Source organism: Caretta caretta, chromosome 13 (assembly GCF_965140235.1).
Source record: "Caretta caretta isolate rCarCar2 chromosome 13, rCarCar1.hap1, whole genome shotgun sequence".
Taxonomy (NCBI): Eukaryota; Metazoa; Chordata; order Testudines; family Cheloniidae; genus Caretta; species Caretta caretta.
The window spans coordinates 29,879,376-29,894,350 of record NC_134218.1 but is presented as its reverse complement, the minus strand read 5'-3'; the positions used below and the strand labels follow the sequence as shown (position 1 = coordinate 29,894,350).

The 14,975-nt window shown below is 50.0% G+C and overlaps 1 protein-coding gene across 2 annotated transcripts in view; it reads left to right on the top strand.

Annotated features, from left to right (window-relative positions):
* Window positions 1–1,535: 1,535 nt before the first annotated feature.
* The window catches only part of MYH7B (myosin heavy chain 7B), a 52,119-nt gene continuing 38,679 nt past the window's right edge, over window positions 1,536–14,975 (top strand). Inside the window, exons 1-8 of one of the 2 annotated variants that reach the window (XM_048820658.2) lie at window positions 1,536–1,673; window positions 2,510–2,672; window positions 3,542–3,645; window positions 8,075–8,218; window positions 9,052–9,208; window positions 10,276–10,303; window positions 11,941–12,037; window positions 12,840–12,863. In XM_048820658.2, the coding sequence (XP_048676615.2) occupies window positions 1,575–1,673; window positions 2,510–2,672; window positions 3,542–3,645; window positions 8,075–8,218; window positions 9,052–9,208; window positions 10,276–10,303; window positions 11,941–12,037; window positions 12,840–12,863 (816 nt within the window). In that variant the 5' untranslated portion in view covers window positions 1,536–1,574. Of the gene's footprint in view, window positions 1,674–2,509; window positions 2,673–3,541; window positions 3,646–8,074; window positions 8,219–9,051; window positions 9,209–10,275; window positions 10,304–11,940; window positions 12,038–12,839; window positions 12,864–14,975 lie in introns of those variants that run through there. The other variant, XM_048820657.2, reaches the window with a different exon arrangement.

Below are 14,975 nucleotides of genomic sequence, written 5' to 3'. Positions count from 1 at the left end.
CCATCCTTCCTGTATAGGGTGCCCCTTTCCCAAAAGGTTCCCCAGTTCCTAATAAATCTAAACCCGCTGTCCCTACACCATCGTCTCATCCACACAGTGAGACCCTGCAGTTCTGCCTGTCTAACTGGCCCTGTGCGTGGAACTGGAAACATTTCAGAGAATGCTGCTATGTAGGTCCTGGTTTTCAATCTCTTACCTAGCAGCCTAAATTTCACCTTCAGGACCTCTCTCCTACCTTTCCCTGTGTCACTGGTACCTTCACATACCACGACCACCGGCTCCTCCTCAGCATTCTACATAAGTTTGTCTAGATATCTTGTGAGATCTGCAACCTTCTCACCTGGCAAGCGGTTCTCCTGGTCATCACAACTCCCAACTCTCTTTATTTCTAATAACTGAATTCCCCATTACTATTACCCGGCTTTTCGTGGTAACAGGGGATCCCAAAACTGGGGTAGTGGATCCCGATGCCCCACAGCCCAGGGTGATCCCAGACCTCAGCTACTGGCCTGGACCAGCCCTATCATCTCCATTTGATATGGTTTTCAGAAAGTGCAGTGACTGAGCTGTACTCATTTATGCAGCTACCCTGTTGGATGTTAAATGTCAAATCTTTGTTTGTTAGTTACCCAGTGATCTGCTCTTATACGACCACCCAGGCTGTGTCAGGGTTGGGAGAGCTTCAGTTTTATCAGCTAGACCTGGCCACACAGAACAATCCCAGATCCTAAGACCCCTCTGAAATCTGGGGCAGTTTGGATCCAGAAGCCCAGTTGGATTTCAAAGCTGGCTGGTGTACCTCCAAGGGGCTGAGGCAACTCACTGGAGCTCATCATCACTATCAACAGTTCACATCTGGGTGCAGATTTCAAGGCCACAGCCCATCTGTACTGCAGACACTATCTGGGTGCATGGTGCTTTCATTCAACTGGCCTCACTGAATTCAGTGGGGTCGCCATGGTGTGATGGGAGATTTGGTCCCTTTTTCTTAAAAATATCACCTACGGCGATTCTGCTCCAGCAAGAGAAAAGGCTCTTGGGGGTCTAACATTGGGTGCCAAACGTTCCAGAGTCACTTACCTTCCCAGGAACCAACCTGAGCCCTGTGAGAAGAAGGAAAGCAGAAAAGAGCTAAACCAAAGGTCCAAACGTGTATGCCTTCCTTAGCTCTGTGCCCATTGAAATCAGTGGGAGCTTGGCCCAGGGAAAGGCAGAGGAAAAAGCTCGGGGCAAGTGCGGCTTCGAGATCAGTGTGGGAGCCGTTGTGCCTGCCCAGGCTGTGCTTCTCCTGGCACTGAGGCGTGTGGCGAGACACAGACAATGTCAGGTGAAGGCAGAGGAGAGAGGTAGAGCCCTTGTACCTCTGTCCCCTGCAGATCAGCAAGGCACAGGCTGGCTTGGAGAGCGGTGCTGACTCCCAAGACTGGAGCCTCCCTCTGCCTTTGTACTCGCCTGACAATACAGGAGTAAAAATAACCAGCCCGCATTTGCAGTGAGATAAAAGCGAGGTTTGCCTTTTGTGTCTCTCTGGGCAGGAGGACAGCAGCACCAATGGAGCTGCGTGGATGTGACACATGGGAATTTCTGACATATCTCTTCCCACTCTGACCTTGACAGACACAATAAAAGGGGGCTTCACTGCACACCCACAGCCATTCAGTCCTATAACCAAGGTTGGTAATAAAGAGCATGTCTGTGTGCATGTTTCTCTGTGCTGCTAACCTGCTTCCCCGCCAGCAGGACAGGAGCTCCAGAGAGACAGGACTGGGTACTAACTGGGGGGTGTAGGGAGGGTGGGTCAGAGCAGCCTGTCTCCAAGATAGAGAGGGACATAGGGAAAAGCCTATTTAATGAGATCTGGGAAATCTGGGAAGTTCCTGGTACCAGCGCTTGTTACAATGTCTGTATTGATGCGGGGTTTCTCAGTTCTGTTGCATGGTATTGTATTGTATGGAGGATAGGAAATAATGCAATAATATCGCTTGTCAGTGCAACTGCTATGGCAGCCACCTGGAAGGCACTCAAGAGCTTTCAGGGGTTAACGCTCTCACCCTTCTTTTTCCTGTTCTCCACTCCAATATTAACTTTGGAGCAGGGACCCTTGTATTCTTACGGGGTTTGCAAAAGTGGTGCCTGTCTCAGAGGGGCTACAGAACAGGAATTGCGCTGCCAGAGGTGATCGTGAAAAGCGGGCTTCTCTTTGTCACCTTGGCTGCTGACAGAAATCCAAATGTGCAGTGGGTAGATTTCAACAGACTCAGGATCGAAGCTCAGTTTCCACCCACTAAGAGAGACAGGCGAGAGGTGCATTGCAATATAGATGGCAGGCGTTCCGTGTGGTTAGTAATTACTTTGGCAGATCTGGGGCTGTTTATTACTGCTGTTATTCTCCTGGGCCCGCTTAAGTTCATGGTGTGTTTGAAAATTGTATCTGCCCCCTGTAAGCAGCCTGTGGACTGGCATTGTCTCTCTGGACTGATTCCTTGTCTCTACTTTCCCTCCTTTTCAGGGCTCACACGTCTTTGGCTTCTTCTTTCTTTTCTGCTGTCCAGTCTTTTCCCTCCTAGGAGGCAAGATAGCCATGATGGACTTGAGCGAGTTCGGGGAGGCTGCTGACTTCCTCCGGAAGAGCTACACAGAGCAGCTCAAGCTTCAAACCATCGCATTCGATGGTAAGATCAGCAGCACCTTTGAGCATGGCACGTGCTGGTCACAGGGGCTCTCACATCCATGGCCTGGTTTGCAGAGTATTCCAGCTCCCTTCCCAGTGTTGTGGACCCTGGTAGGGTCTTGTAGCATCACTTTGTCCCGTGCTTCCCATATGCTCCTGCAGCAGTGGAATCCCCCCACCTGCAGCCCTGCTCTTGTGCTCACTGGTAAGAAGTCAGAGGACCAGAATAACTCAGTGTTAGTGAAAGGCGGCAGCTGCTTTTGGCAGTCACTGTGGTGTCTCCGTGTGGAGGGTAACAAGGTGGCTGTTTATCTGCGCCTAGGTAAAGTGCCCAGAAGGACTGAGGGAGCCAGCAGTGCCTGTTCCACAGAAACAGATCTCAGCAAAGCCCTCTTCCCATTTTACTTTGGTGATGAATGGGGATCATCATAGATTTGGGTGACAGATTCTTCACATTATCCTTCCACTTGTTCCATTATCATATTTGATTGCCATTGCTGCACAGCTAGAGTGTGCCAGGGATAAAAAAGCCCTGGGTTTGTGCCAGGATAAATTTTGGAGGGCTAATAAATAAATGGGGGAGGGGGTAAATTTTGTATTCCCTAAAGTGTTTTCTACATGAGTCTCCAAAAATGCAGCAAACAACAGACGAAAGTCAATCTTAGCATTAATTGGGGAAAATTAAACAAGCATCCAGCATGAAAACTCCCAGGGAATCCTGGTCAAATGACCACAAACGCTGGAAGGAAAAAACAAATGTCCCTTAATATTGCTAGTTTGTGTTCTTACCGCTCTCTGAAAGCTACTGACAAGAGCAAACAGTTCCCTTTGCTTCAGATTGTTTTCTTCTCTTTTCTTTTGGACCTGAAGGAAAGAAACGAGCTTGGATCCCAGATGACAAGGAAGCCTATGTCGAGGTCGAAATCAAAGAAATCTCTGGTGGCAAAGTCACCGTGGAAACCAAAAATAAAGACGTAAGCAAAACAATCTTGATTTTTGGTTTTCAAAGGGCAGCCATAGGAACGGGGAAAGAAGCACAGAGGAAAGGAATGCAGGCGGGCGGGGGGGGGGGGGGGTGTATGTATGAACAGCTCATCTCGGAAACTAGACAAGTTCTTACTTAAGTGATCAACTTGGGATCAGTCAGCTCAGTAGTGTAAATGGCTTTTGTTACACCGTAATGTACTCGGTAACAATGTGCTATCTGACTTGCCAAACATGTCAGGGCTTCAATAAACCAGCATCAAATGTTCAGTTTCAAAAAGTCCTCTCTAAACAACAGACTACAAGAATGACAGTAGGGCTTCCCCAGCCCCAGTGATCAGCTGGCATCTTAACAGCTGTAACAACAGCCAACAGGAGAAGTCTGCTCAGTTTGCAAACAGCCAGTTGCTCCCTTGGACGAAATTATTCAGTCAATCCTGAGAGAAAACCATTCAAAGCAGGAATAAGGGGAACTGGTGCAAATCTGGAGTTACTCTGAATTTACACCAGTACTATAGAAAACAGACTTTGTCCAAAGATCAATATTTTAATGAACTAACTACATTGCTTAGAGGGATCACCATAGCACTCAGTGCTGCAATATCTGGGTACCTCAGTTTCATTATAGTGTTTAGATACATATGACTAAGAGGTTGTTAAATTGTTATACACATACAGCCAGATTCTGAACTCTGCTCCACCCATGTCAATCCATTGGGCCTGACCTCATTTACACCAGTGGCAATCAGGAATGAGTCCTCAAAAATCAATGGAGTTACACCAGTATAGGGTAGCTGGGAGATCAGAATGAGTCCCATGGAACTCAGTGGAAATATTCCAGATCTACACTGGTGTAAACTCACAATCTGCTCCAGTCAATTTCTATTTACCAAAATAATATATGGTAAAAATAATTTCTGGGCTGGATTCTCCACTCCATTAGAACAGTTTTATGCCAGTTTTCAGAGTAGCAGCCGTGTTAGTCTGTATCTGCAAAAAGTAAAGGAGGACTTGTGGCACCTTAGAGACTAACACATTTATTTGAGCATTTCCACTGAATGCATCCGATGAAGTGAGCTGTAGCTCACGAAAGCTCATGCTCAAATAAATTTTTTAGTCTCTAAGGTGCCACAAGTCCTCCTTTTCTTTTTATGCCAGTGTAAACCACTACTCAACAGAGTAACACCAGTGTAAAGCTGGAGTAACTGAATAGAAAGTCATGTCCTATGTACACAGTGAACTATGTATTTCTTTGTTTGCATTGCTATGGTGCTAGTCAATGTAATGAGCAATAGCTTACATCTGTCAAAATCTTGAACTGGTTGGAAAAGTTTCTGTCCCAGGGAAAAGTTTTGAGATTTCAAAACAACTTTCATTCTGAATTGTAACAAAAAGTCAAAACTCCGAAGTATTTCACAAAATGAAATGCCCTCCAAAACTCTTTCAGGTCAACCGAGACATTTTGTTTCAATAAGTTTCCTTCGATTTCAACCTTTTTTAATTAAAAAAAAATATAAAATAAAGTAAATTTCAAAACAAAAAGACATTTCAAAATGAAAAATCGAAATGGGATGTTTTGGTATTTTCAAAACTTTTGTTTCCATTTTTTTCTAACTGAGACTTCATCAAAATTGATACAATTTAAGCAAAAAAAAAAAAAAATCTGTTTCATTGCAATGGCATTTTCCAACAGAAACCTGTTGTGATGAAATTTTTCCAAGCAGGTCTATCTAAATCAGATCTAGTCTAAGCCTGCCTAAATTCTGCTTCTGGTTAAACCAGAGCTAGACTAGTTAGTACAGTGGGGTTGCACCAGTATATGCAAGAGCAGGCTTATGAAGGATCCGATTCTGATCTTGATTACACTGGATTTACATTAGTGTCATTACACCGACTCTGATGGCGTTTATCCTGATTTACACCAGAATAAATCAGAGGAGAATTAGCCCCAGGTTCTTCTTACAAACGATTCATGAACCGTGTCACACCACCAGGCTGTGAAATCAGCTGATATTATTAGCCCTATTTTATGCTAGTGTGACTTAGGCTATAAAATAGTGGCTAATAGTGGCACAGCTGTAAGCTCTCCTGAGTAGCCGCTCTCCCATCAGCATAATTAAACCACCGCCATAAGCGATGGTAGCTATGTGGGCAGGAGAGCGGCTCCCACCGGCATAGCACTGTCCACACCTCTGAGCGACAAAAGTTTTGCTGACAAAAGTGTTGATGCAGACAAAGACTGAGGCACAGGGAGGGTAAAAATGACTGACGAAGGGCCACAGAATCTAGGGCAGAGCCTGGATTAGAACCCAGGGGTCCTGAGACCCAGTTCCCTGCTTTAACTACTAGACTTTCTCTCTAATGCACCTAATAGTGGCAATGAAACTCTCTTTTCTTCATCTCTGATTAACAGTGGCCTGTGCTAAATTCACCTTCTCCCAATCAGGCACAGAGGCAGAATGTGAGAGCTATTCCAGTACTTAGATGTACAGATTTAAATGAAGACAGTGACAAGAGATGGTCTGTACATGTCGGCTGTTTAAAGCTCCCTGCACCATATTCTTTGAGATGAGACATAACCGGACTGCCCCATGGGCCACTGCCGATGAAAGGAGTAAGGCCCATAGCAGCAGGAGCACTCAGCACTAAGCTGTAGCACTGGATGGAGAAGAGCTGTCAGAGCAGCCGGGCCATGTGCCGGGGACCAGGGCAGGCCCATGCCCTAGAGCACGCCTTCTCGTATTTCTGATCTCTCGCGGTGGGTTCTCAGACAGTGCAATAACCTTCCCCGAGAAGCAAGAAGGAGTCCGTGCCTGGGGGCAGGAACATGGCAATCTTGGCAGGTTGTAGGGGGGTCTGGCCAGATGCTCATCACCAGGGTGACATGGTTGGCAGCTGGGAGGTCTGGCCAGAGGCAGACGGCACAGGGAAGGGATTGGTGGCTGGGGTGTGGACTGCAAGGCCACTTGTCCCTGGGGAAGTGGAGTGGCATGAGAGCTGGCAATGGCTGGTGGGGGAGGGTGAAATGCTGATCACTCCATGGCCCTCCCCGGTCCTGTGCCCGGTGTCCCTCCTCCACCCTCACATTGCTCTGCCCTGGCAGGAGCTTCACATGGCACTCCGGCTTGTCCTCCATTAGCTGTGTGTCCCTCTGGAAGAACCCTGCGGGGTGGGGTGGGGTGGCATGTGTGAGCAGGGCTGGCTGTGCAGGATGAAGGGAGCAGACAGCAGCGACCACCCTGTTTTGCCATGTAGGCTCCCCTGTGCTCTGGCTCTGACCCGGGGGGAGCAAGTCTGCGGAGCCGGACAGGGCCAGTCACAGGGTGCATTCTCAGAGCAGTGCTGGGGACTCCTCTGGAGTGGAACGAGCTCAGCCCGCAGAGCAGGTCTCCACTTCCACTTATGTCACTGAGGGGTGTGAAAAAGACTCCTCCCCCCACCAGCGACCACATTCCAGTGGGGGAGGATAGCTCAGTGGTTTGAGCATTGGCCTGCTAAACCCAGGGTTGTGAATTCAATCCTTGAGGGGGCCATTTAGGGAGCTGGGGCAAAAATAATTGGGGATTGGTCTTGCTTTGAGCAGGGGGTTGGACTAGATGACCTCCTGAGGTCAGGATTCTATGACCTAAGCGCTGTCCACACCAGCGCAATGTCGGTGGGAGACGCTCTCCTGCCAACAAAGCATCCACCTCTCGCGGAGGCGCAGTAATTACATTGATGGGAGAGCGCTCTCCCGTCAGCGTAGAGCGTCTTCACCTGACGTGCTGCAGTGACACCGGTGCAGCCATGCCAATGTAGCACTTCTAGCGTAGACCTGCCCTTGGTCTCCGGCACAATTGTCTCCTGCCGGTGCCCTCTTGTGGCATGAGCTCAGGTGCCCAGAAAATGCCCCTCGCCCCCTTGTGCTCTGGATCCATATTAGGTCATTTGTGTCATTCTCCCCTTGGCAAAGGCCAAACTCTGCTTTTCCAAAGAGTTCCCACCGACGTATTCAGGCATTGAGCATCCTCCCCAGCGTGGGGGCACCTGTGCCCAGCTGAGCAAAGACGTCTCACTGCCTGCCCTCGGGAGGAAAGCAGGGATGGAGACCGGGCCGAGGGTGAGGGGATGGCATCAGAGATCTCCTTAGACACTGCCAGGGCAGCTAGAATCTGGCCTCAGAGAGTCACAGGAGGGTATGAGGCCCAGATACGAGACTGGGCCAGATGCTGCGTCCCTTTACACTGAAGTGAATCTGGAGTGCTTCCATCATCAGGATTTACCTTAGTGTAAATGAGATCAGAATCAAGCCCTCTGCACAACAGATGGGAGCAAACAGCATGCTGCCCTGTCAATGCTAATGGCGACTGCAAAGCCTGATTCCGGTTGGAAGGAACCAAGGACAAACTCAGGCTCCCCTGCTTTGCTTCCTCCCTGCAGAGCCGGGTTGTCAAGGAGGACGACGTCCAGCAGATGAACCCTCCCAAGTTCGATATGATTGAGGACATGGCCATGCTAACGCACCTCAACGAGGCCTCCGTGCTGTACAACCTGAAGCGCCGCTACTCCCACTGGATGATCTATGTAAGTGAAGCTGGTGCAGGGCGTGAAGGTGACACGTAGAGCCCTGGCCAGCACGGTGAGAGGTCAATGCTGATTGAAATGGCACCGACTCAAAACTACCAGATTTCTCCCCTTGATTGTCCCAATTACTGGCTATCCCAGCCAGGGTCATGTCGAATCAGGACAGCTATGTCCTGGATTTGTCATGCCTCAGAACCCTACCCATTCAGTATTCCTCGTGACATGGGAGTCATGTGGATGCATTAGAAATCTCCAGGCAGATGTAGGTAGATAGAGGTATAGATTTACGTGTACTGATTAGACTCACTTGGGAAACATATTAAAACGAAATAAGCCCCCAGGCTGATCTCAGGATGCCAGGTGAAGAGACTCACTCACCAGGGAGTCTGCAAAATGAAACTCAATTCACGATGCTTCCCAAAATTCCTAACGCTGGAAGGATTTCTAGATAAGGCTAAAGCTGGCGGCCCCGAGGACCTCCAGAGGAGATGCTAAAGGTGGCTTTCCAGGAGGGATGTCACTGACAAAGGCCAGCTGCCTGCGTGGAGGGGGTAGCAATGAATAGATCTGCTGCCTGTGTGGTGGGGGAGGAATGTCACCATTAAGGTAAGGTAGGTTGGCAGCACAAGGGGATGTCGCTGGTAAGGCTGGTTGCATCCCTGTTCTGTAATAGACTAAGGAAGCAGCACGGTGCAGACAGGTGGGCCCCATTGCGGCATCTCTAGCTATGTGCTCCCTCACTGCCTGAGTCCGGTGGCTTTGAAGAGTCTTTGTTCTGCTGTGTTGAGGCAGCTGTGTCCCTGTGCACTCACTTGCCTCTTCTCTGCTCTCAGACCTATTCAGGTTTGTTCTGTGTCACCATAAACCCCTACAAGTGGCTGCCAGTCTACACCTCCCCCGTGGTAGCAGCCTATAAGGGCAAGAGGAGGTCAGAGGTCCCGCCCCACATCTACTCCATTGCGGACAATGCCTACAACGACATGTTGCGCAGTAAGCGGCTATCTTTCCTCCCTCTGCTCCCTGTGCTCGCCCCCCAGCGGAGGCCAGACCTTGTTCAGTGGGAGGGGGAATGCTGCGGGGGAGGGCATTGGGGCATCGCCTCACAAGAGGAAACTAATGCACAGTAGCAGAGATGGGCCTGGATCAAGCCCAGCTCCGGATAAACCCGACCGTTTGTGTCTGGACTGGGCTCAGAACGGGAGTTCAGGACCACTGTTAAAAACACTAATTACAGGCAATACTGATCAGTAACCAATAGACCTTTCCTCCAGCAAAACAGACTCTGGGTGGGTGTCAGAGCCTGTATCTCAAGGGATCACCACACACAGCCCTGGCATTTAGCTGTCCTGAACCAGCAGTGCCGTGTAACAATCCCCTAAAAGGGAAAATGATCCATAAATTACCTTAGCTGGACAGTCAGAGTGGTGAGGAGAAAGAGCACCTACCTGCATGGACCCTGGGCTGCTCTGGCAGGGCCAGGGCCTTGGCAGCACAGTGGGCTGGCTCAGGCTCATGCTGTGGGGCCAGGTCCAGAGAAGGAGGGGAAGATACAGCAGGATAAAAAGAAACACTCTAGAAATGTACAGACACCAGGATACTTCTTCCCAGGGGTGCCAGTCCCCTGGAGCCTGAGGGAACTCCTGCACTCACAGCCTCATTTTGGACCTTTCACCCTGGGAAAGTTTGGTGTTAATAAGTCAGGTGAACATAGTTGCTGATCGAGCCAGGAGGGGCTGTGGATGAAGGGGAATACCATGGTCACTGACCAGCTGGGAGGGGAATACCACAGTCACTGACCAGCCAGGGGGGGTTGTGGATGAGGGGGAATACCATGGTCACTGATAGCCAAGACAGGCTGTGGATGAAGGGGGAATACCATGGTCACTGACCAGCCAGGACAGGCTGTTGATGAAGGGGGAATACCCATGGTCACTGACCAGCCAGGTGTGGCTGTGGATAAACAGGGAAAGCCCAGACCCACGGCAGCCCTGGAGAGTTCTCAGAGCGCCAAGCTATCTTGGTACATTTCAGTCTAACACTGGCTCTTTCTTTTCCAGATCGTGAGAACCAGTCCATGCTCATCACGTAAGTGACCCATGCTTCCCTTTGTTGGCCATTGTTCCCTGACTGCATTGTACATGTCTCTGGGTTAGGCTCCTGGATCCAATTCTCCTGCCCGTCACTGCAGGATACAAGTTGTCTTTAGGGTCCCTGGCAGTGGTTTACTCTTCCCTGTCATTTGGACTGACCCATTGACTGGTAGCCTTCCCCCTGTGAGATGTGATGCCCCCAGCTGCACCCCCTCACCAGCCATCAGACCACCTGGCCCCTCATGAGGCCCGCATCAGGCCTCACTGGCTGCCACCACCCCCCAAACAAGTCTCCTTCACATCCCCACCATCGGCTCCCAGAGCCCCTCCAGGGCAGCCCGTCTGGTGACAGTGGCAAGGGCAGCTGCTTACCCTGCACTTGTTGCTGCTGGCATCACGGGGCAGGAATCTCCCAAATGGGTCCCCTGGAGCAACCTGTTTCCCAGCCCCAGTGCTGGGGCTGGCCACATGCAGTGTGATGTTAGCCCACAGCTGGGGGAGCTAAGGCCTTTCCCCCGGAAGGAACATGCATGGTTCTCCTGAACAGGACTGGTGGGCAGGGGAGGCAGCCAGGCCCAGGAGGGTGATGGGGGAGGGGCAGGCAAGGTTAAGTTCAAGTGACATATAGATGAGGGCTATATAAAGTTCACTGAAGGGCCCTACCCTGCTGCCATGAGCCACTGACATTTTTAGCCTCAGCCATGGCCTAATTAGGTAATTGGCTCTTGTCCTACGGCAGCTCCCCCCCACACCCATCCCTGCTCTTTGTGATCTGGGATTACAATAGAAGAGCAGCTAACTCTAGGAATGAAATTGCTGCAAGGCCTTGTGAGCCAGTACCAGCGGGCGGTGCAGATCAGGGCAGCAGGAATTGCCCAGCCCGCCTGCTAAAGAAGCCAGCCCCTGGGTCTCACCTGGACTCCTGGCCCTCCTCTGCAAACTGGAGTGGGCTCCCTCTGGGGCATGGGGGAGGGCAGAGTACGTCCCACAGACCGTAGGAGCCCCTCACTCCCCAGGGAACTGGGGTGAAAGTGTCAAAGCCTGAGCTGTAGCAGGAGGGGGCAGGCTCCTTGCTGAGCCCCCGGAGCGCTGAAGTTCATACCAAACGTGCAACAGACTAGGAGGAGCCTGGAGAGGGGGAGACTTCCCCACCTGGAACTTCGTGGAGTCACTGGCCGTGTCTGCAGTGGTGATTTGCCCCAGCGTCAGCCTTGGGGGGGCTGCCCCTGTTGGAGAAGCCCCATTTCAGCCCCCTAATGCAGCCGGGCAAAGCCCAGATGAGCAGCGGCCCTGCTTGCGCTGGGTTCACACCAGGGGAGATCACTCACTCCGCTGCAAAGTCCAGCAGCTCTGCCCGTCTGTTCAAGGGACTTGTGTCAGTGCAGCACCACAGGGGCTGAGCCCAGGGGCTGAAAGCCCCACATTGCCCCCGTGCAGCGTGTTAGCCCATGGGAAGGGATCACGGACTGCCCAGGGCTGGGCAGGGCTGAACTCCTCCCTCGGTGTTTCACTTCTTTTACATGACACTGTTAGAGGGGGCTGGGCCGTGTCCTTAGTTTTCTGAGTCTCTGTGTAAAGGTTTTGCCTGACTCTGCCTCATTTTCTTGATCTGTGTATTTCTGTTACCCTAAGCGGAGAATCTGGTGCTGGTAAGACTGTAAACACCAAGCGGGTCATTCAGTACTTTGCCATTGTCGCAGCCCTGGGCGACACGCCGGGCAAGAAAGGAGTAAGACCCTCATTTGAAACACACTTTGGCTGTTTTCTTTTTCTTTTTTTCTTTCTTATTCTTTTTTTTTTGTAACTTTTTGCATTTGGAAACATGTTTGGATCTGGCCCCTCATGGGCTTTGCTTTTCCTTTGACTTTTGAACAAGCAAGGCTTGAAACAATTGATCTTGGGGAAATGGAGTTTTTAAGTGGCTCACCAAACGGATCAGCCACACTGGGGTCTTTTGGGCCCATCTTTTCTTTCACCCCAACATATTTTCTTTTTCAGACGCTCTAAAGGGGACAGGACCCCCCCCATTTCCACCCCGTCTCTTTTAAGCCTTGCTTTTTGCTTTTTCCCCCCTTTTTTCTTTTTGGTTCTTGTGTTCATTTTGGTCTTTGTCCAGCTTCTGCTTTTTCTTGCTCTTGTTTTGATTCTTTCTTGCATTTCTTTGGTGTTGGTTATTTTTGAGATCCCTTGCAATTGCTTATTTCTTCTGGATACTTGATGCCCCAGCCTGCTTTCCCTTGCAGAAGCAGGCTGGCTGTTTCAGGTATTTGATAAGCAATTCTCCAGCATTGTTTTCCTTTCCTCTTCCCTGGGTTTGGATTTAACTATTCCTGCTTTTTGGTGCTTTTCTTCTTTTTCTTGAGCTAATCTATTTAACATATTTTTGGTGTATTTTTTTAAATTTAATCCTTCGATTTTTTGGACCGTTTTAGTAACTAAATTTTAACGCCCTGCTTTTTTAATTGATGCTTTCTGTGATTCTGACCTGTCCCTTCTGGAATTCTAAAGACAGTTTTCTTTCCTTTTTCTAGCAAGCTCCTGCCACTAAAACTGGGGTAAGTGTTACATGGAATAGGGGCCAATCCTCGAATGAGAGGCTAGGCTTGCTAAGCAGCACTTCGTTAACTCCCACTATGATGGGGAGGTGTTGGCCCTTTCTGAGCTCATTTATGCCAGTGCAAGTCAAGAGTAACTTGAGCAATGATGTCACTGGAATGGTAGCATTGTGAAACTGACATGAGATCAGAATCAGGCCCCTATGCACAGGACTGTGTTTTGCTGATGTGACAAGACAGTATTGCAGCTGGAAAGTGCTCTTGTGGTTGCTGAGAGGATCCAGGGAGGCTGCATGTCTCTTCGTAGAGCAGCTTCTCTCTCAGTGGAGGGATCACTGTCGCCAGGACTGGGATCTGCACATTGCAGGGCATTGAGTCAGGCTGGGATTTTCTATCCACTGCCCTGGGGATGGAATTTCTTTAGCTCCCAGTTCACTGCAAGCCTCAGTGGAAGGGGGGCTGGAAGCTCTTGCCAGGCTGTGGCTCTGTGAGAGGCTGCACTGCAAACCAGAAATGTCTAAAAAGGACCAGGCTTGAAGCAGTTACTCAGTGTCTGGTCAGGCCGAGCTCTCGCTGACTTCCTCAGGCATTGACCTGAGTACGGCCTTCAGTACCAGACCTTTGAGTCCAGATGCCAGTGGATGCTTGCTTTGGGAGGGTACCTCATTTAAATGAGAGTGACTGTTAAATTTTGGGGCCAGAGCATTGAGTGGATTCACCCCGACCGCGGGAGCCTAGTTTCACTCTGTCACGCACATCCCCCGCTTTAAATCTGGATCGTTTGCCTCTGAGTTTTAGCAACAACACGTCCCTAATCCCAATGGGTAACAGTTTCTGTCCGTGGTGCTGGGGGAGGGAAGTGAGGCGCTAGGGCGCTGCATAAACAATTACATTTACAATGGTAGCAGTACATCGAAAATATCATCACCCGAAGCCCAAGTGGGTCCGCTATGCAGTATATAACTCCTGCTCCCATGTTACACCTGCCCAACGGACCAGTGTGCTGTGCTCCAGGGTCCCCCAGTTCAGCTCTGTATCGGAGGGTAAAGTGCTTGTGAATAACAGTATTATGTAAAGAGCCATGTAATCAAAGGGTTGCGAGCCCATGGTGGGCTGTGGACAGCCCAGTCAATAAGGCTGGATGAATCCATCCAGTTGGAGCTGCCCCTCCCCTCTCAAGGTTATACGTGAACTAGACAGCTGTTTTCTCTAACGTATCCCTTCAAAGGTAATCTTTGTTGCATCTGCTCCAATATTATCAGCCAGCTATCTTGGATTCAATGTGATCTCAGAGCAACACAGAGAGGATGGGATGGGGTTAGAAACTGTGCTAGCTGGAGTTAAGGAAGTTAATCTGGATCAGAGACCTCAGGAAAATAACCTTCAGAGCACAGTGCAGCTACCAGAACCATCAGGGTTAAGGTTACTTTCTAACCCCAAACAACCGTAAAGGCACATGCTGTGCACCCTGTATGCTAGGCAGAGGCGTGTCTATGGCCAGAATCGCTCTAGTTGACACTCAGCCCTGGAAATCATAGTGATTTGCCTTGGGATCCTGACAGCTGAGATACCTTAAACCCTGTACCTTGGTGTTTCATTGACGGATGCAAACGTCTGAAACCATGGCCCGTGCGGCTGAGACATTGGAGGATACGTAGCCCAGTTGCAGTGAGATAAGAATTCAGCACTTCTGCTGGCTCAGGGAGCTGAGCCCTATGGCTAGTAAAAGGTGCAAATGGCTGTCCAAAGTCCAGTGTGTGGTGTGAGGGCTGGCCAAGCAGGAGCTGGTCAGTCTTGGGCATGTGTATGAAGGGAAAGGGGAGGGATATTGTAGATGGTGCCAGGCAGGGAGGTGGCCCATGTGTAGTGGGTTAATGGTGGCCACGGCTGCGTGCCTAGAATAGCAGTGCATTGGAGGCATGCAGCACTGGCGTACCATTGTCTCAGGAGTGGGGGCGAAGGGTGGCCAGGGGTACAGAGGCAGGGTTTAGGTTATTTGGGGTATTTTCCAAGAGTGGGGGTTGGTTGGGGTTTAAGCATATTTCCCAGTTTGCTGACTTTAAATTATCGCTAGAGATTTAAAACTTGAATTTCACCTTCTAGTTAGCAAAG